Source organism: Coenobita brevimanus, chromosome 49, assembly GCF_032717465.1.
Source record: "Coenobita brevimanus isolate Jiangsu-jjx chromosome 49, ASM3271746v2, whole genome shotgun sequence".
Lineage (NCBI taxonomy): Eukaryota > Metazoa > Arthropoda > Malacostraca > Decapoda > Coenobitidae > Coenobita > Coenobita brevimanus.
Genome location: NC_137002.1, coordinates 2,997,486 through 3,022,485, shown reverse-complemented (window position 1 = coordinate 3,022,485; position 25,000 = coordinate 2,997,486). Strand labels below are relative to the sequence as shown.

The 25,000-nt window shown below is 41.8% G+C and overlaps 1 protein-coding gene across 1 annotated transcript in view; it reads right to left on the bottom strand.

Annotated features, from left to right (window-relative positions):
* LOC145399460 (metabotropic glutamate receptor 6-like) overlaps positions 1–19,294 on the bottom strand; it is a 53,936-nt gene extending 34,642 nt beyond the window's left edge. Inside the window, exon 1 of the mRNA XM_080272070.1 lies at positions 19,072–19,294. Coding sequence (XP_080128196.1) covers positions 19,072–19,279 — 208 coding nt within the window. The 5' untranslated portion in view covers positions 19,280–19,294. The remainder of the gene's footprint in view (positions 1–19,071) is intronic.
* Between the last annotated feature and the right edge of the window lie 5,706 nt (positions 19,295–25,000).

Sequence of the window (25,000 nt, the reverse complement as noted above, 5' to 3'; positions counted from 1 at the left end):
TGACTAGCATTATATTCTAGTATTAATCTTTCTATAGAGGTAAGTTGGCCGAAAGAGACAATACTACGGCTCTACACCCTCTCCACTGCACTTCTTCGTGACTAGCATCATAGTGTTAACCTCTTACTAGCTCAGTGGCAGAACAGAGCAATAATACGGATCTACGTCCTTTCTTTTAGCACTTCCTCGTGACTAGTTTCGCATTTTAATATGGCAAATACAATGTTCTTTTCCTTCATATATATTGTCTGGTGTGGATATGTTGAATTTGATGAAGCACAATTACAATCCAAGGCGGTGTGTGTGTGTGTGTGTGTGTGTGTGTGTGTGTGTGTGTGTGTGTGTGTGTGTGTGTGTGTGTGTGTGTGTGTGTGTGTGTGTGTGTGTAATGGTAGCTGCGAAAGTATGCAAACTTTAACCATTCTCCATCTCTGTCTGTCTGTCTGTCTGTCTGCCTGTCTCTCTCTCCACATATCCCTTTCACCCTCTTTATATTCAAGTCATACAATATCTTCCGCCCTCATTCCTTTCCTTCCCCTTCCTATCTCTCTCTCTGTCTCTCTCTCTCTCTCTCTCTCATCTGCCCCTTCATACTCTCTCTTACCTTCTCATCTATCTGCCTTGTCTCTCTGTCTGTCTGTCTGTCTCTCTCTCTCTCTCTCTCTCTCTCTCTCTCTCTCTCTCTCTCATCTGCCACTTCATACTCTCCAACCTTCTCACTCTATCTGTCTGTCTGTCTGTCTCTTTCCTTTCTTTTTCTTCCCAATCATGCTCTCTCACCTACTCACCCCTCTCACCTCTGTGTCTGTCTCTCTTCTTCATAATTTTCTCTCTCTCTCTCTCTCTCTCTCTCTCTCTCTCTCTCTCTCTCTCTTCCAATCAAGAGTGCTGGTCTGTTAGCATAATCACATCACTCATCGGCATTTACCTGTGCAATTATCGCCTACAAGGGGTGACGCAGGTGTATTATTGACGAGGGTGATAGCAGAGATAATGATAAATGATAAAAGATAAGATAAATTACAACTGCCAATACACACAGCAAAAATGACAACGCTTGCAAACAATAAAACACACACACACACACACACACACACACACACACACACACACACACACACACACACACACACACGAAAACAACTTCACAGGCTATGGTAATTACATAGGATGGTAATTACAAACAATGGTGATGGCAGTAATTACACACACACACACACACACACACACACACACACACACACACACACACACACACACAAAACGAAGAGACAGCAAACGATAACAACCCCACCACCCACCCACCCACACACACACACACACACACACAAAACGAAGAGACAGCAAACGATAACAACTACACCACACACACACACACACACACACACACACACACACACACACACACACACACAAAACGGAGAGAGAGCACACGATAACACCTCCACACTTTACCGAGACAGCGTTAAATACGAAGGTAAATATAAAGCCAACAAAAGCACAAACAATGATAAAGACGACAAGAAGAGCCAATCCATACCTTCCCAAATCTAAGGCGAAACTATGCAATAACTGATGCAACACCTAATATGTAAAATCAACTCAATATTTCACGCTGAGCAACTTTGTATAATCACCAGAAAATCGCTTATTCTTCAAAAGCAGATATTCAAACTTTCCTTAGAGAGAGAGAGAGAGAGAGATCCCCCACATGTAACACCTATAGACCTGTTGGTATCGCCGCAGGTAAAAACGACAATGGCTGTACAAGCTACGGTGAGGATGGTGATTGTAAGGCCAGAGCACCACGAAACTGTGTGTGTGTGTGTGTGTGTGTGTGTGTGTGTGTGTGTGTGTGTGTGTGTGTGTGTGTGTGTAAAATGAAAGGTATGAAGGAAGAGAAGATAAGCAAAGTGTGTGTGTGTGTGTGTGTGTGTGTGTGTGTGTGTGTGTGTGTGTCGGATGAATGAGAATGATTTTAGGATGTGTGATGGTTGTGTGCGCGGGCTGGTGTGTATGTGTGTGACTGTGTATGTATATGTATGTGTATATATATATCAATGTGCATATGAATGTGTAAGTGCATGAGGGTGTAAGTATATGCGTGTGTGTGACTGTGTACGTGCATGAGGGTGTATGTATGTGTGTGTATGAGTGTATGATGTATGTACGAATTTATGTGTACTTGTGTAGGTGTGGGGGGAGGATATACACACAGAAAAATATATTGGTATAAAATTTAAGTCAAAGTTTTTATCCGAAATTTTTAATGGGAAAAAAAAAATTAAGCACGCGCTACTCTCATATACCTGGCAACTCACGACGCAGGTAATTAAACTATTCAGTGACAGAAGAAAAATGAGAGAGAGAGAGAGAGAGAGAGAGAGAGAGAGAGAGAGAGAGAGAGAGAGAGAGAGCCAGCCTCAGGAAGCTTAACACCGGATCCTGGGCTAATATCTTCCCCTCCCCCTCCCCCTCCCTCCTCCCCTCCCCCTCCCTCTCCCTTTCCCCTCCCTCTCCCTCACCTCTAGGCTCCTCTTCCTCCTCCCTGTATTTTTCTTTCACTCACATTTTTCCATCTCCCCCCCTCTCTCCCTCTCTCTCTCTCACCTGCTCTACCTGCGCTCACTCCCTCCCCCTCCCACTCACCCCTCTCCTCTCTCACTTTCACATTCTTTCACTCTCTTTATCCCCCCCCCTCTCTCTCTCTCTCTCTCTCTCTCTCCATTCCTTTTCTGTTCACTGACCTGCAATCCCACACCCCTTCTCTCTTTTCCTCTCTCATTCACGCTCCATCCTCTCTCTCTCTCTCTATCTCTCTCTCTCTAATTCACACAACTCTCACTGTCTCTCAGAATCCAACGAAAATCCCCCCAGATTTTCCCTAGATGTACAAAAAAAAAAAGAAAAAAAAGAAAAATGGAGAAAATAAACCACTTTAAAAAGCGTTTGGATTTACACCCAAAAAAAAAAAAAAAAAAAAAAAACGCAGAAATAAGCTCTATCTGTCTGTCTGTCTGTCTGTTAGTTTCTGTTTCCGTGTCTGTATGTTTGTCTGTCTGTTACCTTCTGTTTGTCTGTCTGTTTCTGTCTGTCTGTTAGTTTCTGTTTCTGTCTGTCTGTTTGCTTCTGTCTGTTAGCTTCTGTTTGTCCGTTTGCTTCTGTTTTTGTCTGTCTATCTGCTTCTGTTTTTCTGTCTGTTTGTTAGTTTCTGTTTTTGTCTGTTAGCTTCTGTTTCTGTCTGTCTGTCTGTTTCTGTATGTTTCTGTTTCTGTCTGTCTGTTTGCTTCTGTTTGTTTCTATTTGTCTGTCTGTCTGTTTGCTTCTGTTTGTTTCTATTTGTCTGTCTGTTTGCTTCTGTTTGTCTGCTTGTCTGTCTGTTAGCTTCTGTTTGTCTGTCTGTCTGTTAGCTTCTGTTTGTCTGTCTGTTTGCTTCTGTTTCTATCTGTCTGTCTGTCTGTCTGTAAGCTTCTGTTTTTGTCTGTTCGTCTGCTGGCCAATGAGACACATCAAGCCTACACAAGCCATCGCCGCCGCAGCGCCCTCTCGTGCAACAGACAGCGCCTCGTCACAGCTAGGCGGGGGGAAGAATGTGGAGGCTTGGCTCTTGGATGGACGCCGCTTTTGCACCCATCCACCAGTTAACAAAGACACCATAGAAGGCTCCACAGCACCCCTTTATATTATTACCAACCAGCACTGTAAATGGATTCCAGGGTTAAAGGAAACAATTTGGCTTGTCACTCAGCGTAGAGACATCTGAAGTGGAAAGAGGAGTGAGAAAGAGTGACAGGAAGGAAGGGGAGAAGGTGCTAGAGAGGAGCACAGAAAAAGAATGAGAGACATGAAGTAGGCAGGACTACATCAAGTGAGTGGATGATGGCTGCCCTCACCTGTCAATTTTTCTATCAATCTATCCATCTACCTATCTATCTGTCTCACATTCACTCTTCCTTTCATTCTCTCTGATTTCCTACCATTACCCTTCTCTTTCTGTCTCTGTCTCACTCTGTCTGTCTGTCTCTCTCTCTCTCTCTTCGTTTCATCTGTTTCTTCTTATTCTTCATTTCTCTCGTTTTTCTTGTTCCTCCCAATCCCCCCCCCCCTCTCTCTCTCTGTTGTCTGCCTGTCTGTCTGTTCCTCTCTCTCTCTCTCTCTCTCTCTCTCTCTCTAATACCCGACCAAATAGAGCCGTAACCTGATAAGTGCTATCGGTTTCCAATGATAGTGAAGATGACGCTTTTAGTGAAATGACAGAAATAGGGAGAACTAAATTAACCCCCTGTTTTCATCTGAGGGAACTGGGCTACTGTTTACATTTACTGTGACTGCAATACACTACTACTACTACTACGATACCCCACCACCACTACTACGATACACCACTACTACTACTACGATACACCACTACTACTACTATGATACAAAACTACTACTACCACTACTACTACGATACACCACCACCACTACTACTGCTACTACAACTACTATACACTCTTACTACGATACACTATTACTATACACCACTTTTGTATTTCAGTGTCATAATAGTAGTAGTAGTAGTAGCAATCTATACAATGAGCTGATTTCCGTATGTTTGTTGGTTTGTCCGTTTGTGGCCGTAACACAACAAAAACAGCGCATTGTATTGTAATTTTTTGTTAGACCAAGGTACCGCTAAAATGTTCTCACTTGAAGACTAAAACAATTTCCAGTCCAATCGGGCCACCAGTTCCCGAGTTATGACCCATTTCTGGCCTTTTGACATCGATCAGAAATTGGCAGCCTTGAAGAGTAATAATAATAATAATAATAATAATAATAATTAGTAAAATAATAATAATAACAATAATAATAATAATAAAATAATCATCTTCATCATCATCATATACTACTACTACTACTACTACTACCATCACACCAGCCATGACTCAGACAGCAGTAGCATGTATTCAATACGGACTGTGGGTCTTAGCGGCCAAGTGGTGACATGTGATGGTGTGTGGCCCTTAGAAGGTCTGGCGGCTTCAGGGAACGGATTATCAGGCTTAACTACTCTCTCTCTCTTTCCCTCCACCTATCTCCTTCGATCAAATGTTTCTTTTATTATTCTCTCTCTCTCTCTCTCTCTCTCTCTCTCTCTCTCTCTCTCTCTCTCTCTCTCTCCACCTACTTCCTTTAATCAAATATACTTCTTTCATCATCTACTCTCTCTCTCTCTCTCTCTCTCTCTCTCTCTCTCCTGACCTGAGAACAAAGGTAACTAATCAATCTATTGTATTAATTCCTTTGCTACTGTTAATCCTATTGCTCTCTTCCCACTTCCTCATGTGCTCTCTCTCTCTCTCTTTCTCTCTCTCTCTCTCTCGGCCCACATCCCTTCTTCCTCTTTATATTCCATTCACACCATCTCATCCACCCTCTTCCCTCTCTCTCTCTCTCTCTCTCTGCCGTAAGTCGCTTTCTCCCTCTTTATATTTCATTCATATATCCTTCTATTCTCTCTCTCTTTCTCTCTCTCTCTCTCTCTCTGTTTCAAAGTCCCTATACCAAACAGCCACAAAAGGGCCAACAAGTCTATTGCTGTCTGCTTTCCTTTGTACCCCCTTTGTATTCCCTTTGTACTCCTTTTGTATTCCCTTTGTGCTCCCTCTGTATTCCTTTTGTGCTCCCTTTGTATTCCCTCTATGCTCTCTTTGTACTCCTTTTGTAATCCCATTGTGCTCCCTTTGTACTCCCTTTATGCTCCCTTTGTACTCCCTCTGTGCTCCCTTTGTACTAAATATAACCCTTCAAGCTTTATCCAAGGCGATCAGAAGTTCTTGGAAGTTACTTATTAATATCCTGAACTTCTGTAATATATTAAGCAGCTGGAGATAATAAAACAGAAGACAGTAGACCAGGGCTATTCAAGTAAAAAATAATAATAAAATAATAATAATAATAATAATAATAATAATAAAATAAAAAACTTCAGGAGCAGGGCCGAATTATGACACTCAGATTGACACATTTATTTATTTATTTATTTTACCTCCATTTTTTCCTTTATCTAAACAATTATATATAGAACGGAAACGAAAAATTCATATATAATAATAATTTGTTTTTATATTTTCCGCTAAGCACATAAATACGATGAAAAATGCAAAGTTCTCTGTTTTTCTGTTTGTTTATATTGTTTATTTACCTTCTTCCGGGTGTGTCAAAAGGCTATGAACAACGACTCAAGGGCCAGATCGCCTGTTGAATAGCCCTGAAGTACTCTCTCTCTCTCTCTCTCTCTCTCTCTCTCTCTCAAACCGCACTTGGAATACATCAGTACAATTCTGGGCTTCCTACTTAAATACGGATAAAGCAAAATTCCATCCTTCAACTCTAAAATAAATATAATAAATAAATATAGATAGACACAGGTAGATAGACAGAGACAGATAAATCTATATAGATAGGAAGACAGATCGATAAACAGACAGACAGATAGATAAGCTGATATAGATAAAGAAAGAAAAATGAAAGAGAAAGAAAGAGACCTGGGATAATTAAAATGAACACGATTTTTACCCCTTACACAAGTATCCAAACGTCGATGAGGAAGGAATCTTAATAATACTTCAAGATCATGACCTGCAGAGTGAGTTTTTTTTTAGCGTGACGAGCGAGCGAGCGTTTGTACATAAGCCTGTCATCATAGTTTCATCTTGGTGTAAACTTTCAACAGTCACCATCAAGAATGTTTCAGTACTCAATGGCTCAGCACGATCCCGCAAAAGGAGCTGGCGCGTGTTTTGGACAACGTATAAATATTCACGGCGCTTTTTGTGTGTGTGTGTGTGTGTTTTTTTTTTAATGCAAGGAAGAAGGAACCAAATGCCAGGAGCCTGTAAACTGTTCCCCCCCCCCCTCCCACACACACGAAAGACAAGAGAGCCAATATCAAGAACTGTTCATTTCGAGATGCCTGGACACACTGCGTTTGAAAGACTGGAGATCGTAGGCAGTAGGAAATACAGACAGAGGGAGACAGCTCCAGAGTTGACCTGTTGCATACATGAAGGACTGGGAGTAATGGTTAACTCTTGCATTAGAGAGCTGGAGAGAAAAGGGATGAGAGTTTGTTGCTAGACGGGTGCCCCATGCCAGCCGTAGTAGAGGAGGGATGCAAGCAGACAGTTCAGACGAGCAGTGGATATAGCGAGACACGGTAGCATTTACCATAAGCGCAAAGCTCAGTTCTCTGCTCCCGACTTGCCGTGTCAACGAACTGCGTCGGTAAAAGCTTGGCTATTGATGGAATGATAAAACACAGAAATGGGGCGATTACCTTTGCTGATATCACCCACTGAACATAGAAAAAACATTCATGTAAAACTATGAGCATAATATCCGATATCTAACTGTTGGATTTCAGGCAAGAGAATATAGTGTTACAAAGGGAAATCTTTTAAAATCCAATTTCATGAAGGAGCACGTCAACTGAAGCCCACAGTATACTCCCCTGGAAACCTGGAATTCCAAGGAGTTTCTTTGGCCTCATGAGTACATATATAACTAAAAACAACATCTATTGAACGTATCTACTACCTGCTGAAAAAACCTCTTCTCTATCTCACGAAGTAGAAAAGTTATTAGCCTCTGAAAACCACAGAGGTCGGGCTGTGTCGTGTCTGGCCACTCATTTCTCAGCTGAACGTAAACATCGCTCCGCTACGCCTGCTCGCTAGTAATAAGATTGATAACGGAGATAAGGACTATTTCTTCAGAGTTGCACTAAATAATATCCATGAGAAAGTAGCTTAAAAATATGTAATTAATCTAAGGTCAGTCAAAAAGCAGGAAACTATGTTATTACTGAAACGGGCGTACGGAAAATTTTAAGGGAAAGCATGACTGAGAACATAATTACGAGAAATAAGAAAATAAATATAAAGAAGAATTTTAACGTTACGTAGGAATAATCTGAAGTTTAAAAATATGGAAATGGACTGTATAATTATGTATACCGTTTTAAAAAAGTGATATTTTGTTCGAAATCACTGAAAGTTGAGCAAAAATGATTAAATTAACTTGGGCATTACTCCAAAGCATTGAATTAATAAATGAGTTTCCTATATACTAACTCAGTGTATTTATATATATATGCAAAATTATCGTTGCTTCTTTTTCGTACCACTGTCTTAAGTTCATAGAAAATTATCACCAAATATTTCAGTCCTGCATGCACCCTTTCTCCTTTTTTTCCTGCACGACTGATTTCGCAGTTTAGTATGCAATGGTTGATGATGTTGATGTTGATGATGATAATAATAATGATGATAAAGATAATAAAAATGATAAAAAAATAAATAATTATAATAATAATAATAATGATAATGAAAATGATGACGATGATGATGGTGATGATGATAAAAATAATAATAAAAATGGATAATGAAATGATGACGATAATGATGGTGATGATGATGATGATAATAATAATAATAATAATAATAATAATAACAATAACAACAATAATAATAATAATAATAATAATAATAATAATGAAAATGATGACGATGATGGTGATGATGATGATGATAATAATAATAATAATAATAATAATAACAATAACAACAACAACAATAATAATAATAATAATAATAATAATAATGAAGGCAGGACATCAAAAAAAGGTCGTGTCAGGCCGCTCATTTCTCAGCTGAACGTAAACATCGCTTCGCTACGCCTGCTCGCTAGTAATAAGATTGATAACGGAGATATGGACTTTTTCTTCCGAGTTGCACTAAATAATATCCATGAGAAAGTAGCTTAAAAATATGTAATTAATCTAAGGTCAGTCAAAATGCAGGAAACTATGTTATTACTGAAACGGGCTTACGGAAAATTTTAAGGGAAAGCATGACTGAGAACATAATTACGAGAAATAAGAAAATAAATATAAAGAAGAATTTTAACGTTACGTAGGAATAATCTGAAGTTTAAAAATATGGAAATGGACTGTATAATTATGTATACCGTTTTAAAAAAGTGATATTTTGTTCGAAATCACTGAAAGTTGAGCAAAAATGATTAAATTAACTTGGGCATTACTCCAAAGCATTGAATTAATAAATGAGTTTCCTATATAGTAACTCAGTGTATTTATATATACATATGCAAAATTATCGTTGCTTCTTTTTCGTACTACTGTCTTAAGTTCATTGAAAATTATCACCAAATATTTCAGTCCTGCATGCACTCTTCTCCTTATTTTCCTGTACGACTGATTTCGCAGTTTAGTATGCAATGGTTGATGATGATGATGATGATGATGATGATGATGATAATAATAATGATGATAAAGATAATAAAAATGATAAAATAATAATAATAATAATAATAATAATAATGATGACGATGATGATAAAAATAATAATAAAAATGGATAATGAAAATGATGACGATAATGATGGTGATGATAATAATAATAATAATAATAATAACAATAATAATAATAATAATAATAATGAAGGCAGGACCATCAAAAAAAGGTCGCTATGTCTGTGTGATCTATGTAACTCTCTCCTTCCTTGCCTCTCCCTGTTCCTTCCTCTCCTTCCCTTCTCCTTCACCCCTCTTTCTTTTTCATTATTACTGTGTCTTCTGCATCTCTCTCTCTCTCTCTCTCTCTCTCTCTCTCTCTCTCTCTCTTTCATTTCCTGTTCTGCTCCTTTCAATCTCTTCCTCTCCTCATTTCCCTTTCTGTATCTCTCTCTCTCTCTCTCTCTCTCTCTCTCTCTCTCTTTCTCAGCTCCTAAGTTCCTCTTTAATGTTCCCCCTGCATCACTCTATCTCAACGTCTCTCTCTCTCTCTCTCTCTCTCTCTTTCTTCCTCCACTCTTCCATCTCTCACTCTCTCACAGTATTCTTTTCACTCTCTCTCTCTCTCTTCCTCCATTCTTCCATTTCTCACTCACTTATTCTTTTCTCTCTCTCTCTCACTTTCGTTTACCCCCTCTCTCTCTCTCCCCAAATGTCCCTTTCATCCCCTCATCATTCTTCTTTTCTTCTAATGTTCATCTCTCTCTCTCTCTCTCTCTCTCTCTCTCTCTCCGCTCACTTCGTCTCTCTCTCTCTCTATCTCTCTCTCTCTCCGCTCACTTCGTCTCCTTCATCTCCTAACTTCTCCCCTCTAATCATCGCTTTCTCCTTCGATCATCACATTTCTCCCCCCCCCTCTCTCTCTCTCTCTCAAACACACACACACACACACACACACACCTAAATAAGCTCAACAAAAGACCTCCGGGAGCGACCGCCTGAAGTGTCCAGTCTCCTGAAGTCCATGGGGGTTAAAATAAATCAAATAAATAAATAACTCAACCCTATAAATGAAAGACTAAACCAACATCAAGACTTCTGTAAAATTATCAAGTGGTGTAAATCAATACCACGTTTCCAATTAAAGGAATATTGAGCCGAAATGGATAATAAGGATGCGTCTGATCAAACATATTCGAAGCATTTGCCATTCCCTTATACTTCCGGTCACACTGCCTTATACTTCCGGTCAACACTGCCTTATACTTCCGGCCAACACTGCCTTATACTTCCGGCCAACACTGCCTTATACTTCCGGTCAACACTGCCTTATACTTCCGGTCACCATTGCCTTATACTTCCGGTCACCATTGCCTTATACTTCCGGTCAACGCTGCCTTATACTTCCGGTCAACGCTGCCTTATACTTCCGGTCAACGCTGCCTTATACTCCGGTCACCAAGCCTTATACTTCCGGTCAACACTTATATCCGGTCACCACTGCCTTGTACTTTCGGTCACCATTGCCTGATACTTCCGGTCAACACTGCCTTATACTTCCGACCAACATTGCCTTATACTTCCGGTCAACGCTGCCTTATACTTCCGGTCACCATTGCCTTATACTTCCAGTCACCACTGCCTTATACTTCCGGTCACCACTGCCTTATACTTCCGGTCACCATTGCCTTATACTGCCGGTCAACGCTGCCTTATACTTCCGGCCAACGCTGTCTTATACTTCCGGTCACCATTATAGGGAGGGATATAAGGAAAGTTTATATGACAGGGTAGTGTATCTATCTATGTATGTATCTGTGTGTGTGTGTGTGTGTGTGTGTGTGTGTGTGTGTGTGTGTGTGGAGAGAGTCTTCTGCTTGGGTATTCTGTTCGTAAACGTCTGTCTGTCTGTCTGTCTGTCTCTCTCTTTCTCTCTCTCCCCTTGTTTGCTGTCTCTCTCCCTGTCCTTTACTGTCTCTCCCCTCTTCCTCTATTTTGCATTTCCCCTGACATCCCCATCTTACTCCCCTTCAATTTCACAAGCATCCTCTCTCTCTCTCTCTCTCTCTCTCTCTCTCTCTCTCTCTCTCTCTCTCTCAGCGATTTATTTTATTTATTACACCTTACTATCCTTTTCCGTTACATGAATCCTTCCAATATCGCCATACTCTGCATAAACAACGTATACTAACCAGCCATACCCCAAAATAATTCGCTAAGGAACAGGCGTTAGGGTTTGATGAGCCGAGGAATGGAACTGATACACTCTTTTCATTTTATCTTGGCCTAAAATTGCCATCTCTCCATCTTGAATGTTCATTTTTAACTACAGATTAACACTGGAATATGATGCTAGTCACGAAGAAGTGCTATGGAGAAGAATTAGAGCCGTAGCATTGTCTTATTCTCCCAGTGAGCTGCGTGAAGCTGCAAAAGGACACGTGACATGAGCTCAGAAACTGCTAAAAATTAATAAAATAGATCAGTAAAGCTCTAAAAGTATGGACAGTGCCTAAGAGCTTCAAGGAGCAGCATGTGTGTAGAAAAGCTTTATCATAATACAAGAAATTCCTCCTAGGCTGTGGCAAATATTATGGAGGAAGAGAGAGTAATGAGAGTCGTTCCCGTACATAAAACACACACACACACACACACACACACACACACACACACACGCAATCCCTGTTTTCGTCATACTGTCTAAACACAATCAATCTGCCTAATCAATTTTCTTATTCCACGTTTGTTTAGGATCAATTCCTTTAATTTCAGTAAAAAAAAAGATAATTATAAACACCGCTGATTGTGTGTGTGTGTGTGTGTGTGTGTGTGTGTGTGTGTGTGTGTGTGTGTGTGTGTGTGTGTGTGTGTGTGTGTGTGAATTCCATCTGTTTTCATTCACCGTGTTTTTTCAGTGACAATATTGATGTATAAACACCACGGGGGCATCGTTTTTTTAATTCCATGCCTGGTGTTTTTTCTAGTTTAGCCTGAGGACGCGTGGTGTGTTTGTTTTGTTGTGTGTGTGTGTGTGTGTGTGTGTGTGTGTGTGTGTGTGTGTGTGTGTGTGTGTGTGTGTGTGTTTTATTCAGGGTGGGGTTGAGTCTGCCTAACCCCCCCTTCAAGTCAAGGGCAAATGTTTACGTTTTCTATGCTTGGGGGAAGAGTGCCTGTGAGATTATGTAAAGCGCACGCAAATACACTCAAACACACGCACTCACTCATTTTACACACACACACACACACACAAAATACCTACTTATCTCTATCTATCTATACCTATGTCTACCTACCTATACGTGGAGAGAGAGAGAGAGAGAGAGAGAGAGAGAGAATATCTATTTGCATGGACAATGAGAAATACACACGCACACAAATGTCACAAATGACGTACACACATACATACATACATACATTCATACATACATTCATTCGGTAAAGGGTGTTAAGTGTTGGAAATAGTGCATAAGGGATCTCTCTCTCTCTCTCTCTCTCTCTCTCTCTCTCTCTCTCTCTCTACCTACCTACCTACCTACCATCTTACTTACCTATCTACCCACCTACTTACCTGCCTACCTACCTATCTATTTATCAAACTGTCATCACTTTTTCACTACCTCAATTTCTCCTTCCTTCTTCCTTCCTCTACTTTCCTCTCCCCCTTCCCTCCACTCCTCTCCCTCCTCCCCAGGTAATTCTTTTCCTCTTCCCCTCCTCCGTCTTTTCTCTCCTCCCTCCCTCTTCCCTCATTTCTTTCTTCTCTCCCTCCTTCCTCCTTCCTTTCTTCTCCCCTCTCCGTCTTCCCTTCATTCTTTCCTTTCCCTCTTCCTCCTTCCTTATTTCCCCCAGCTCTCTCTCTCTCTCTCTCTCTCTCTCTTCCCTTCATTCTTTCATTTCTTTCCCTCTTCCCTCCTTCCTTACTTCCCCCAGCTCTCTCTCTCTCTCTCTTCCCTTCATTCTTTCATTTCTTTCCCTCTTCCCTCCTTCCTTACTTCCCCTTCTCTCTCTCTCTCTCTCTCTCTCTCTCTCTCTCTCCCTGTCTCCGTAATATGCCTTGTCAGCTTTGCCTTTTTCCCCTCCAATATAGCCCAACTTTCCTCCTTTCCTCTCTCTCTCTCTCTCTCTCTCTCTCTCTTCTTTACACATAACATTTCTTTATTTCACCTCTCTTTCAGTTTGCCCCCCCCTCCCTCTCTCTTTCATATATATATATACAGATAGAGATAGATAGATAGATACATTCATTCATACTCCAAGTTTTCTAGTGTCCCCCCTCCCTCCCTCCCCCCTCTCTCTCTCTCTCTCTCTCTCTCTCTCTCTCACACACACACACACACACACACACATACAATTATTTATATACTCCAAGTTTTCTTGTGTGTGTGTGTGTGTGTGTGTGTGTGTGTGTGTGCGCGCGCCTCTCTCACTCTCTCTTTCTCTCTCTCTCTCTCTCTCTCTCTCTCTCTCTCTCTCTCTCTCTCTCTCTCAGGGCAGGTAAAATCATCAAGTAGTAGTAACCATAGAAAACAAAACACATTAATTTTTTTTTAAAGACACATAATTAAAACAGAAAGGTAATCACAGTGAGAGGGGTCACTATGAGAGAGGACAGGTGTGAGAGAGGACAGGTGTGAGAGAGGACAGGTTTGAGAGGACAGGTGTGAGAGGACAGGTGTGAGAGAGGACAGGTTTGAGAGGGGACAGGTGTGAGAGAGGACAGGTTTGAGAGGGGACAGGTGTGAGAGGACAGGTGTGAGAGAGGACAGGTGTGAGAGAGGACAGGTGTGAGAGAGGACAGGGGAGAGAGGACAGGGGTGAGAAAAGAGAGGTGTGAGAAAGGACAGGTGAGAGTGGACAGGTGTGAGAGAGGACAGGTGTGGGGGAGGACAGGGGTGAGAGGACAGGTGAGAGGACAGGTGTGATGACAGGTGTGAGAGACGACAGGTGTGGGGGAGGACAGGTGAGAGGACAGGGGTGAGAAAGGACAGGGGTGAGAAAGGACAGGTGAGAGAAAGGACAGGTGTGAGAGAGGATAGGTGCGAGAGGCCAGGTGTGAGAAAGGACAGGTGTGGGAGAGGACAGGTGAGAGAGAGGACAGGCGTGAGAGAGAATAGGTGTGAGAGAGGACATGTGTGGGAAAGGACAGGTGTGAGAGAGAACAGGGGTGAGAAAGGACAGGTATAAGAGGACAGGTGTGAGAGAGGACAGGTGAGAGGACAGGTATGAGAGGACAGGTGTGAGAAAGGACAGGTGAGAGAGGACAGGTGTGAGAGAGGACAGGAAGTAGGACAGGTGTGAGAGGACAGGTTTGAGAGGACAGGTGAGAGGACAGGTGTGAGGGAGAACAGGTGCTGGAGGGCTCAGGTATTCGACTCAGGTGTGTGATGATAAATATTTACCTGGTCTCCTAATTTCCCCACGAGTTATAGGCTCTTTATTTACGCTGTTTTATAATCTTACGTTGTGTGTAGGATTGCCAAACTGAATCATTATTATTATTATTATTATCATCATTACCATCATCATCATCGTCATCATCATTATCACTCCCCCACACCACTTCCTCCCCTCTCTTCTCTTTTTCCTCTCCCTTCTGTTTTTTCTCCCCTCTCCTCCTTTCTCTCTTCTATATAACCTTTCCTCTCCTCCCCTTTCCCTTTATCTCCCTCCCTCTTTCCTCTTCCTCCTCTTTTCCTCACGTTTTCCTTCTTTCTTCCTCCTCTTACTTCTTTTCCCCTTTTTCTTCCTCCTCCCTCCCCTCTGTTCATTCTCCTTCTCTGTCCTCTTTACCTTTCTCTCTCTCTCTCTCTCTCTCTCTCTCTCTCTCTCTCTCTCGTTATCCTTAATTCATCGTTCTACAGTCATCGATTCCCGTAATTGTGATGGATGCAGGCAGCAATGTCAAGTGCTGGTAGTTGTGGTGGATGGTGGTAGTTGTGGTGGTGATGGATGGTGGTAGTTGTGATGGTGGTGGATGGTGGTGGTTGTTTTGGTGGTGGATGGTGGTAGCTGTGGTGGATGGTGGTAACTGTGGTGGTGATGGTGGATGGTGATAGTTGTGGTGGTGGTGGTGGATGGTGGTACTTGTGGTGGTGGATGTTAATAGTAGTGGTAGTGGTGGATGGTGGTAGTTGTGGTAGTGATGGATGGTGGTAGTTGTGGTGGTGGTGGATGGTGGTGGTTGTTTTGGTGGTGGATGGTGGTACTTGTGGTGGTGGTGGTGGATGGTGGTACTTGTGGTGGTGGTGGTGGATGTTAATAGTTGTGGCAGTGGTGGATGGTGGTAGTTGTGATGGTGGTGGATGGTGGTAGTTGTGGTGGTGGATGGTGGTGGTGGATGGTGATTGTTGTTGTTGTTGTGGTGGTGGATGGTGATTGTTGTTGTTGTGGTGGTGGTGGATGGTGATTGTTGTTGTTGTGGTGGTGGTGGATGGTTGTTGTTGTTGTTGTTGTTGTTGTTGTTGTGGTGGTGGTGGTGGTGGTGGACAGTGGTAGTTGTGGTGGTGTTGATGGATGGTGGTAGTTGTGGTGGTGGTGGTGTATGGTGATAGTTGTGGTGGAGATGGTGGTGGTAGATGGTGGTAGTTGTTGTTGTGGTGGTGGTGGTGGTGGTGGTGGCGGAAGTTGTGGTGATGGTAATTGTGGTGATGGTTGTGGATGGTCATAGTTGTGGTGGTGGTGGTGGATGGTGGTAGTTATGGTGGTGGTGGATGGTGGTAGTTATGGTGGCGGTGGATGGTGGTAGTTATGGTGGCGGTGGATGGTGGTAGTTGTGGTGGCGGTGGTGAACAGTGGTAATTGCGGTGGTAGATGGTGGTAATTGCGGTGGTAGATGGTGGTAATTAAGGCGGTAAATGGTGGTAACTGCAACAGTAGATAGTGGTAACTGCGGAGGTAGATGGTAGTAGTTGTGGTGGTAACTGTGGAGGTAGATGGTGCTGTGGTATATGGTGGTAGTTGTGGTGGTAGATGGTGGTAGTTATGGTGGTGGATCGTGGTAGATGTGGCAGTTGTAATTGGGAGGAGGAGGAGGAGGAGGAGGAAGAGAGAGAGAGAGAGAGAGAGAGAGAGAGAGAGAGAGAGGAATTAAAGGATCTGTACGGTAGGCACTTAGGAACAGGAAGGGAGACAGATTGGGAGGAGAGAAGGAGAGAGGGGAAGGAGAGAGAGAGGGGAAGGAGAGAGAGAGGGGAAGGAGAGAGAGAGAGGGGAAGGAGAGAGAGAGAAATGGAGAGAGGGAGGGACGGAGAGGAAGGGAAGGAGAGAGGGAGAAATGGAGAGATGGAGGGACGGAGAGGAAGGGAAGGAGAGAGGAAGGAAGAGAAGGAGAGAGGGAGGGAAGGAGAGAGGGAGAGGAGGAAAGAGGAAAGGGGGAAAGAGGGAGAGAAGGAGAGAGGGAGAGAAGGAGGGAGGGGAGAGAAGGAGGGAGGGGAGAGAGGGAGAGAAGGAGGGAGGGGAGAGAGGGAGAGAAGTAGAGAGGGAGGGAAGGAGAGAGGAAGAGAAGGAGAGAGGGAGGAATGAAGAGAGGTAGGAAGGGAGAGAAGAAGAGAGGGAGATGATAAAAGTAAGGGAGTGGGAGAATAAGGAATAGGAGTGAGAGGAAGGGGGAGAGAGGTAAAGGGAGGGCTGAGAAGGAGGGCTAGAAGAAGGGAGAGAGAGAAATGTAGAAGGGAGAGAGAGAAATGTAGAAGGGAGAGAGAGAAATGTAGAAGGGAAAGAGAGAGAGAGAGAGAGAGAGAGAGAGGGAGGGAGGGAGGGAGGGAGGGAGGGAGGGAGGGAGGGAGGGAGGGAGGGAGGGAGGGAGAGAGAGAGAGAGAGATAAGAACAATAACAGGCAGAGAGGGAAGGGGGAAGGAGGGAGAACAGAGGGGAGAAGGAGGGAAGGGAGCGAAGCAGGAAGAAGGGAGGCAAGACAGAGAGGAAGGGAGGGAGAAAGACGAGGAAGAGGAGGAGGAAGAGGAGAAGAGGAAGGAGATGGTGAGGGTGGAATTAAAGGATCTGTCTGGGAGGTATTTGAGGACACGAAGGGAGACTGACTGGAGGGAGAAAATGAGAGAGGTAGAGGAAAGGAGAGAGGGAGAAATGAAAGAGGGAGAGGAAAGGAGAGAGGGAGAAATGAAAGAGGGAGAGGAAAGGAGAGAGGAAGAGAATGAGAGAGGGAGAGGAAAGGAGAGAGGAAGAGAATGAGAGAGGGAGAGGAAAGGAGAGAGGGAGAGAATGAGAGAGGGAGAGGAAAGGAGAGAGGGAGAGAATGAGAGAGGGAGAGGAAAGGAGAGAGGGAGAGAATGAGAGAGGGAGAGGAAAGGAGAGAGGGAGAAAATGAGAGAGGGAGAGGAAAGGAGAGAGGGAGAGGAAAGGAGAGAGGGAGAAAATGAGAGAGGGAGAGGAAAGGAGACGAGACACAAAGGAAGAGGATGGATGCTTAAGAAGTTGAGAAATACAAAGGGAAAAGGAAAGGGAGGGAGGGAGAGAAAGGTAAGAGGAAGGGGAGGGAAATGAGGGAAGAAGAGAGGAGAAGAGGAGGGAGAAGGGAGAAATGTGAAGAGGGAGATATTGAGAGAGAGGAAGGGAGAAAAGGAGAAAGAGGGAAAGAAGAGAGTAAGATGAAGAGACAAGAGAAACTGATTGCTGGGGGAGAGAGAGAGAGAGAGAGAGAGAGAGGCACCATCAGTCAGCGCAGTACATGTTGGAATTACGTAATCTATTATTAGTCTAAACGTAACAGTATTATCCATTACCCACACCAACTGTACTAAATGTAATAAAGTAAGTGGGAGTAGGATTGGAAAAGGACTGGAATGGGCAAATCTCTCCCCCAAACACGGCGAAATAGGACGGGGAAACCAATTACAGATGAATAAAATGCTGAGAAAATGGAAGACAAACAGGGGAGGCTCAAGAAAAACACGAAAATACCCCAAGAAATGTAAAGAAAAGGCGAGTTTGTCACAACACTAAGAAAATGGAAGACGTAGAGGAAAACAGAAATGAAAACAGGGTAAAGAAAATGTGACAGATGGAAAGAAAAAACAGAAAATGAGAGAAAATACGATTAAAAAAAAACATAGAAAATTTTATCATATAGGCAATATTGGGCAAAATGTGTAAGCTTGGGGTGGGAGGCGGGGAAATCGAGGTGCCCTTTTGAGGTCTTAGATTTAACAGCACGGAACAGTTAAAGTATTTGTTGTGAGAGAGAGAGAGAGAGAGAGAGAGAGAGAGAGAGAGAGAGAGAGAGAGAGAGAGAGAATCAGAATTACTGTCTCTCTAATCTGACAGATGTTCTCCACCATATGGTTTCTATTGTACTCCCAATATTGCTCTATTGTTACAGTAATTCTCTTTCTCTCTTCCTTCTCCTAACGTTCATTCTCCCTCCCTCTCTCTCTCTCTCTTCATTTATCTATCTATCTCCCTCCTTTCTATCTTCCCCCCTAAGCGATTTTATTAAGACAGGATCATTGGTGAGCTGTAATTAGAGAGTAACACTAGAATATGATGCTAGTCATGAAGAAGTGCTATGGCAAGTACACAGACTCGTAATACTGTCCTTTTCTGCCACTGAGTTACGTAAAAAATACCTGCAAAAGGACGAAAATCTGGGCCAAGTTGAAGTAAAAAGAGTATAGTAAATGCATCTAAATCAAAAGCGCCAAATTTCTTAATCACCCCTTGCACCCATCACGCCTACACTCACCTCTGACAAACTCTACGGCCTCAAAAATGCCAAACTTCTGACTCACCCCCTGCACCAATCACGCCCTCACTCACCTTTGATAAACTCTACGGCCTGTTCCAGCCCGTAGGTGTCAGTGTCGCAGTCGTCCAGGATCAGCGCCCCGAGTTTGACGCCCCTGATGAAGTCCTGCTGGCTGTTGATGTGATCCAGGGTGTATAGCATGGCCTCCAGCGCCTGTACACCTCCCTGGGGCATGATGGGGCCACAGACCACCTCGCTGTGCCTCTCGTGGACCATCATGAGGGCCCCCAGGGTGACATCGCCCGGGACCTTGACGGCGCGGTGAGAGGGCCAAGTTAGGTTCAGCGCCCCGAGTTGGCCCGACCGTCGACGTTTCCTGGGGCGTTTGGTGCGGCTGTCTGGGTGGTTCTTGCGGGGTTTTGGGCTATTTTGGTGGCTCTTGCGGCTTTCAGGGCTAGTTTTGGGGGTCTTGCGGCTTTGGGGACTAGTTTTTGGGTTCTTGCGGTTGTCTGAGCTAGTTTGGGGGGTCCTGCGATTATCTGGGCTTGTTTGAGGGGCCTTATGGTTTTCTGGGCTAGTTTTGGGGGTCTTGCGGTTTTGTGGGCTATCTTTTGGGGTCCTGTGTTTCCTTGGACCCGTTTTTGGATAGCCCGTGTGTCTCTTCAGGCAGCGGTGGCTATGTTTGGCGAATTCTGGAGGGCTGTGCATTTCCAGCGTCGCCAGTCCTCTATACGATGAATTAAAACTTGCTCCATCTACATTAACAATTCGTCTCTTCGTTGTTAGTTGCTTGTGTCTACGTACTCGTTTACTATTAATGTTTTCTGCCTTCTTAGCGGTCTCAGGCGATGTAAATAGGTGAGATTTTGACCTTTGGAGCAAGAACTGATCCCCACGAGACGGACTTTCGCGGCGAGGGATGTGAGGATTAGGAAAGTCGAAAGGCTGGGGAAGTTTTTCGAAGTTCTCCCTCCGTGTCTCCAGCCCTTGTTTACTTTGCCTCAACTTCGGTACTTCTTCACCTTCTTCTTGCTGCTGCTGCTGTTGGTGGTGATGATGATGATGGGAGGGAGGGTGATGGTGGTGGGGAGGAGGAGGAGGGAGAGAAAGAAAGAGGGTGGGAGAAGAGGTCTTGAAGGAGAGCATGAAGAGCAGAGAGATATTAATACTCAACCCAATGATCATGGTTGAGTTGTATCATGGTTATCTCTCTCATTGAGCCTAGTCTCCCTTTCTCCTTCCCTCTCTCTCTCCAGTTTCTTTCTCTTCTTACACTCCATTCTTCATTGCGTCTCTTACCTCTTTTCCTTGCTTTTTTCACATTTTCCTGTCTCACTTAGTCTCTCCTCCCTCTCTTTCTCTCTCACACTGTCTTCGTTTCTCTATCTCTCAACTTGTCTCTCTCCTCCCTCTCTCTATCTCTTCTTATCCTCCTTCCTGCTCCTTTGCCTCTCACCTTTTCTTCTTTTCTCCTTGCTTTCTTTCGCACTTGGTATCTCTCTTCCTCCCTTTCTCACCTTGTCTCTCTCTCTCTCTCTCTCTCTCTCTCTCTCTCTCTCTCTCTCTTCCTTCTATCTATCTCATTTTACATATAATTTTTCTACTCTGTCTCTCTCACATTCTCTTTTTCTGTTTACACTTTATTTTTCTGTCTCTTTAAGGATTTTTTCTCCCCCTCTTTCTCACTTTGTCTCTCTCTCCTGTCTCTATGTCTCTCTCTTCGTATCCTCCATTCTTCTCTAAGGCCTCTCTCTCTCTCTCTCCCTCTCTCTCTCTCTTTCTCTCTCACTCACTTTCTCATTTTCTCACAAGGTGCTCGGGGTCATGTCTCTCTCCAACTTTCTCTTTTCTCACTATTTTCTCGCACCATTGAGTTATCCTGTCTCTCTCTCTCTCTCTCTCTCTCTCTCTCTCTCTCTCAGTCCGGTAGTTATTTTCTTTATTACCCTACTTCTCATCCGTCTTCGTCCAAGTTTTCTCTCTCGCTCACTTTCTTTTTGCTCTCTTTCCTTTCTCGCTTTTTTCCTTCCCTGTCAGAGGATATTACACGTCCGCTGTTTACACTCTGGATTTTTTTTCTTCTTAATTCTCATCTATTTTCTTTCAAGCTTTAATTTCTTTCTCTCTCCCTCTCTCTCGCTCACTTTTTTCTCTTTCTTTATCAGGCTCTATTACACTTCCGTCTTCTTTCATTTCATCAGTTCGTTTTCTGTATTTTTCCAAGTTTTATTCTCCTCTCTCTCTCTCTCTTCTTTGTCACTCTATATTACACCCCAGGACTTTATCATCCAACCCTTTTCTTTTCTTTCTTTTTATTTCTCCTCGTCTGTCTCTTTTCAATTTATTTTTATTCTCACTTACGTCGTTTCCTCCCCCGTTTCGTTTCCTTTCGTTCACGTTTCAGTTTCTTTCACTCACGCCTCAATTGTGTTTCCTCTTGATTTTCAAAATGTTTAAATCTTTTGTATGTTTCCCTCCTTGTTTTACCTTTGTTTTTTTGTTTTTCCGTCTTTTGTCCTTTAAAGCAAAAACATTAATTTAATTTTTTTTTTTGTCATGGGGTTATTTAATGTTTTGTTGGCTTTGTTTTTCTTTTTCATGATTCTCTCTCTCTCTCTCTCTCTCTCTCTCTCTCTCTCTCTTTTTACCAATCACACCCACCCATCTTTGCAACCTGATCTCTGTTTGGTTGATTGGGGTTCTCTCTCTCTCTCTCTCTCTCTCTCTCTCTCACTCTCTCTGATTGGTTGATTGGGATTGCAAGGACGGTGGGGTCTGGTGCAGATTTTTCGTGCCCTAACACATTCACACCGCCGACTCATTTTTTACTTATTTCTAGCTATGTTCAGACGATTTTATTCTGAGTTCTCGTAGTGAAAGGGTTAAAAAATGACCCGTATTCCCCTCGGTTAAGGAAGCTCCCTAATACCTCTTCCTAAGCGATTTATTTTGCTTATTACACCTTCATGTCTTTTTCTCTTACTTAAATCATGCCATTATCACCATACGCTGCATAAATAACGCACAAAACTACATTAGCCAGCCGTACCCAAAAATAAATCGCTAAGGAAAAGGTGTTACGGAGCCTCCTTCACCGTATCTAAATCAATCTACAAAATACCGCCGAATCCAAAAATAAATCGCAAAGGAAAAGGTGTTAGGGAGCGTCCTTAGCCGTATCTAAATCAATCTACAAAATAACGCCGAATCCAAAAATAAATCGCAATGGAAAAGGTGTTAGGGAGCGTCCTTAACCGTATCTAAATCAATCTACAAAATAACGCCGAATCCAAAAATAAATCGCAATGGAAAAGGTGTTAGGGGGCTTCCTTATCCGTATCTAAATCAATCTACAAAACAACGCCGACTCGAAAAATAAATTGGTAAGGAAAAGGTGTTAGGAAGCTTCCTTAAAAATCAATCTACTATTACCATATGCTAAGTAAATTCCATACAAAACGATATTAGTCTGCCGTATGCAAGAATGAATCGGTAAGGAAGAGGTGTTAAGGATGGGGAGAGAGAGAGAGAGAGAGAGAGAGAGAGAGAGAGAGAGAGAGAGAGAGAGAGAGAGAGAGAGAGAGAGAGAAAAACAAAAATTTCTCCGGGCTGAAACGACAGGCAGACAATCAGACATATGATGATGATATTTATAATGATGGATAAACAGAATGGGAGACAAGACAGATAGATGTGAGGTAGACAGACAGATACAGATGGATAAATATAGATAGACAGACAGACAGATAAATAGATAGACAGATGGATAGCTGAGATGTGGAAGTGCTGAGTAGAAGTTTTTTACACCTCGGCGGAGAGTCAGGAATTGCTCGCTTGGAAAAATACAAAAAAAATAGTAAGAAGGAAAGGAATGAGAATGAAAATAAAAGAACAACAACAAGAGATACTGAGAAAGAAGGATAAATAATAAAGAAATAAAGCAATAAAGACAGTGAAAGAGTAAAGAAAAAATAAGACAGTGGCCAAAAACAAATGATATTAATAAAGAGAGATAAATAATAAAGAAATAAATCAATAAAGACAGTGAAAAAATAAAGAAAAAATAAGATAGTGACCTAAAACAAATGATATTAATAAAGAGAGATAAATAATAATGAAATAAACCAATAAAGACAGTGAAAAAATAAAGAAAAAATAAGATAGTGGCCAAAAACAAATGATATTAATAAAGAGGGATAAATAATAAAGAAATAAAGCAATAAAGACAGTGAAAAAATAAAGAAATATTAAAGTAATGGCCAAATAAAAAAGATATTAATAAGGGATAAATAGTAAAGAAATAAATCAATAAAGACAGTGTTAAAAATAGAAATAAGAAAAAGTAAAGCAAAGCCAAAAAAAAAATAATAATAAAATCAGATATTAAGAAGAAAGGATAAATAATAATAATAATAATAATAATAATAATAATAATAATAATAAATAAATGAATACATAACGACGGAATAAAGCAATAAAAACAACGAAAAACAAAATAAAAACACAAATAAGAAAAAAATAATGCAATACCTAAAACAATGAAAAATATAAACCAACAGAAATAAGAAAATAAATAAATAACAATGGAATAAAGCAACAAAAACAAGAGACATATGGAAATAAATAAATAACTGGAAAAAATAATAAAAAGTTAAAAAGACAAGAATAAGAACAGAAATTAAAGGAATAAATATATGTGAAATAAAGCAATAAAGAGGAAAAAAGTAAAGGAACAAAACAACAGAAATAAAGATAATGGGATAAATAAAAATAAAAATGGAAAATAACAAAATGAAAAAATATTACTGGAATAAAGGAATAAAAACAGCGAAAAATAAGAGAAAAAGACAAAACAATGAACAAACTAATGGAACAAAACAAGAAAAACAATGAAAACGAAAGAACAGAAATCAATAACAAGAATAATGAAGGAAAATAAACTGAACAAAACAAGAAAAACAATGAAAACGAAAGAACAGAAATCAATAACAAGAATAATGAAGGAAAATAAACTGAACAAAACAATAAAAACGATGAAAATAAAGGACAAATAAATAACCCAATAAAAAATTAATGATTAATTAATTATAATATATTAATGCAATAAAAAGAGGAAAAATTAATAAAGAAAATACTTTATGGAAGAAATATATATAATAATAGACATGTAAAAGATCTATAAGGCAAAAATAAATAATTAACGAATTTGAATCTCCTAAAAAAAAAGGGGACAGCATCTGGATTTGACAGAGAGAGAGAGAGAGAGAGAGAGAGAGAGAGAGAGAGAGAGGGAGAGAGTTTGGAGCACAGAGGGAAACACGTTCACACCTAACAGACAAACACTAGAAACAGACTGATGGTCATGAAAGATAAACGAGGAACGGAGGAGAAAGAGGAACACACATATATACAATAGATACACTGACAGACAGACAGATAGACAGACAGATGGACAGATAAACAGACCAGCAGAGAAAGGTAGAAACAGATAATAACATAGACTGAATCAATAAAGACAGAGAGATGGAAGTAAAGACAAGAGCTACATAAATAAATATAAATGAATGCAGAATAGTGCGATGTATGAATATGGTGATTGCCTGAGGGGACACTGCCTTCCCTCTCTTTCCCCTCGAGGTGCCAATGTTCCCGTGGTGATGGCGATATTACATTAAATTTTGGTGCGGGTAAAAATATGAGTAAGCTGACAGGTATGTAAAGACTATATACACACCTAAATACATACATACACATTATCTAACACACACACAAAAACCTGCCCTACCAATCTAACACTGTAACATATCTTGGCCCAACACCTACCTACCTACCTACCTATACCAATGTTTACCTACCTACTTATGCACCTACCTACCTACCTACCTACCAGGGCACCATGGAACAGAACACAGAACAAGAGAACCTGAGAACTAGAACATTCGAGAGAGATGAACGGAACTCCATGGCCACTGCTATATTCAGCACTAAAACGCTCATTAC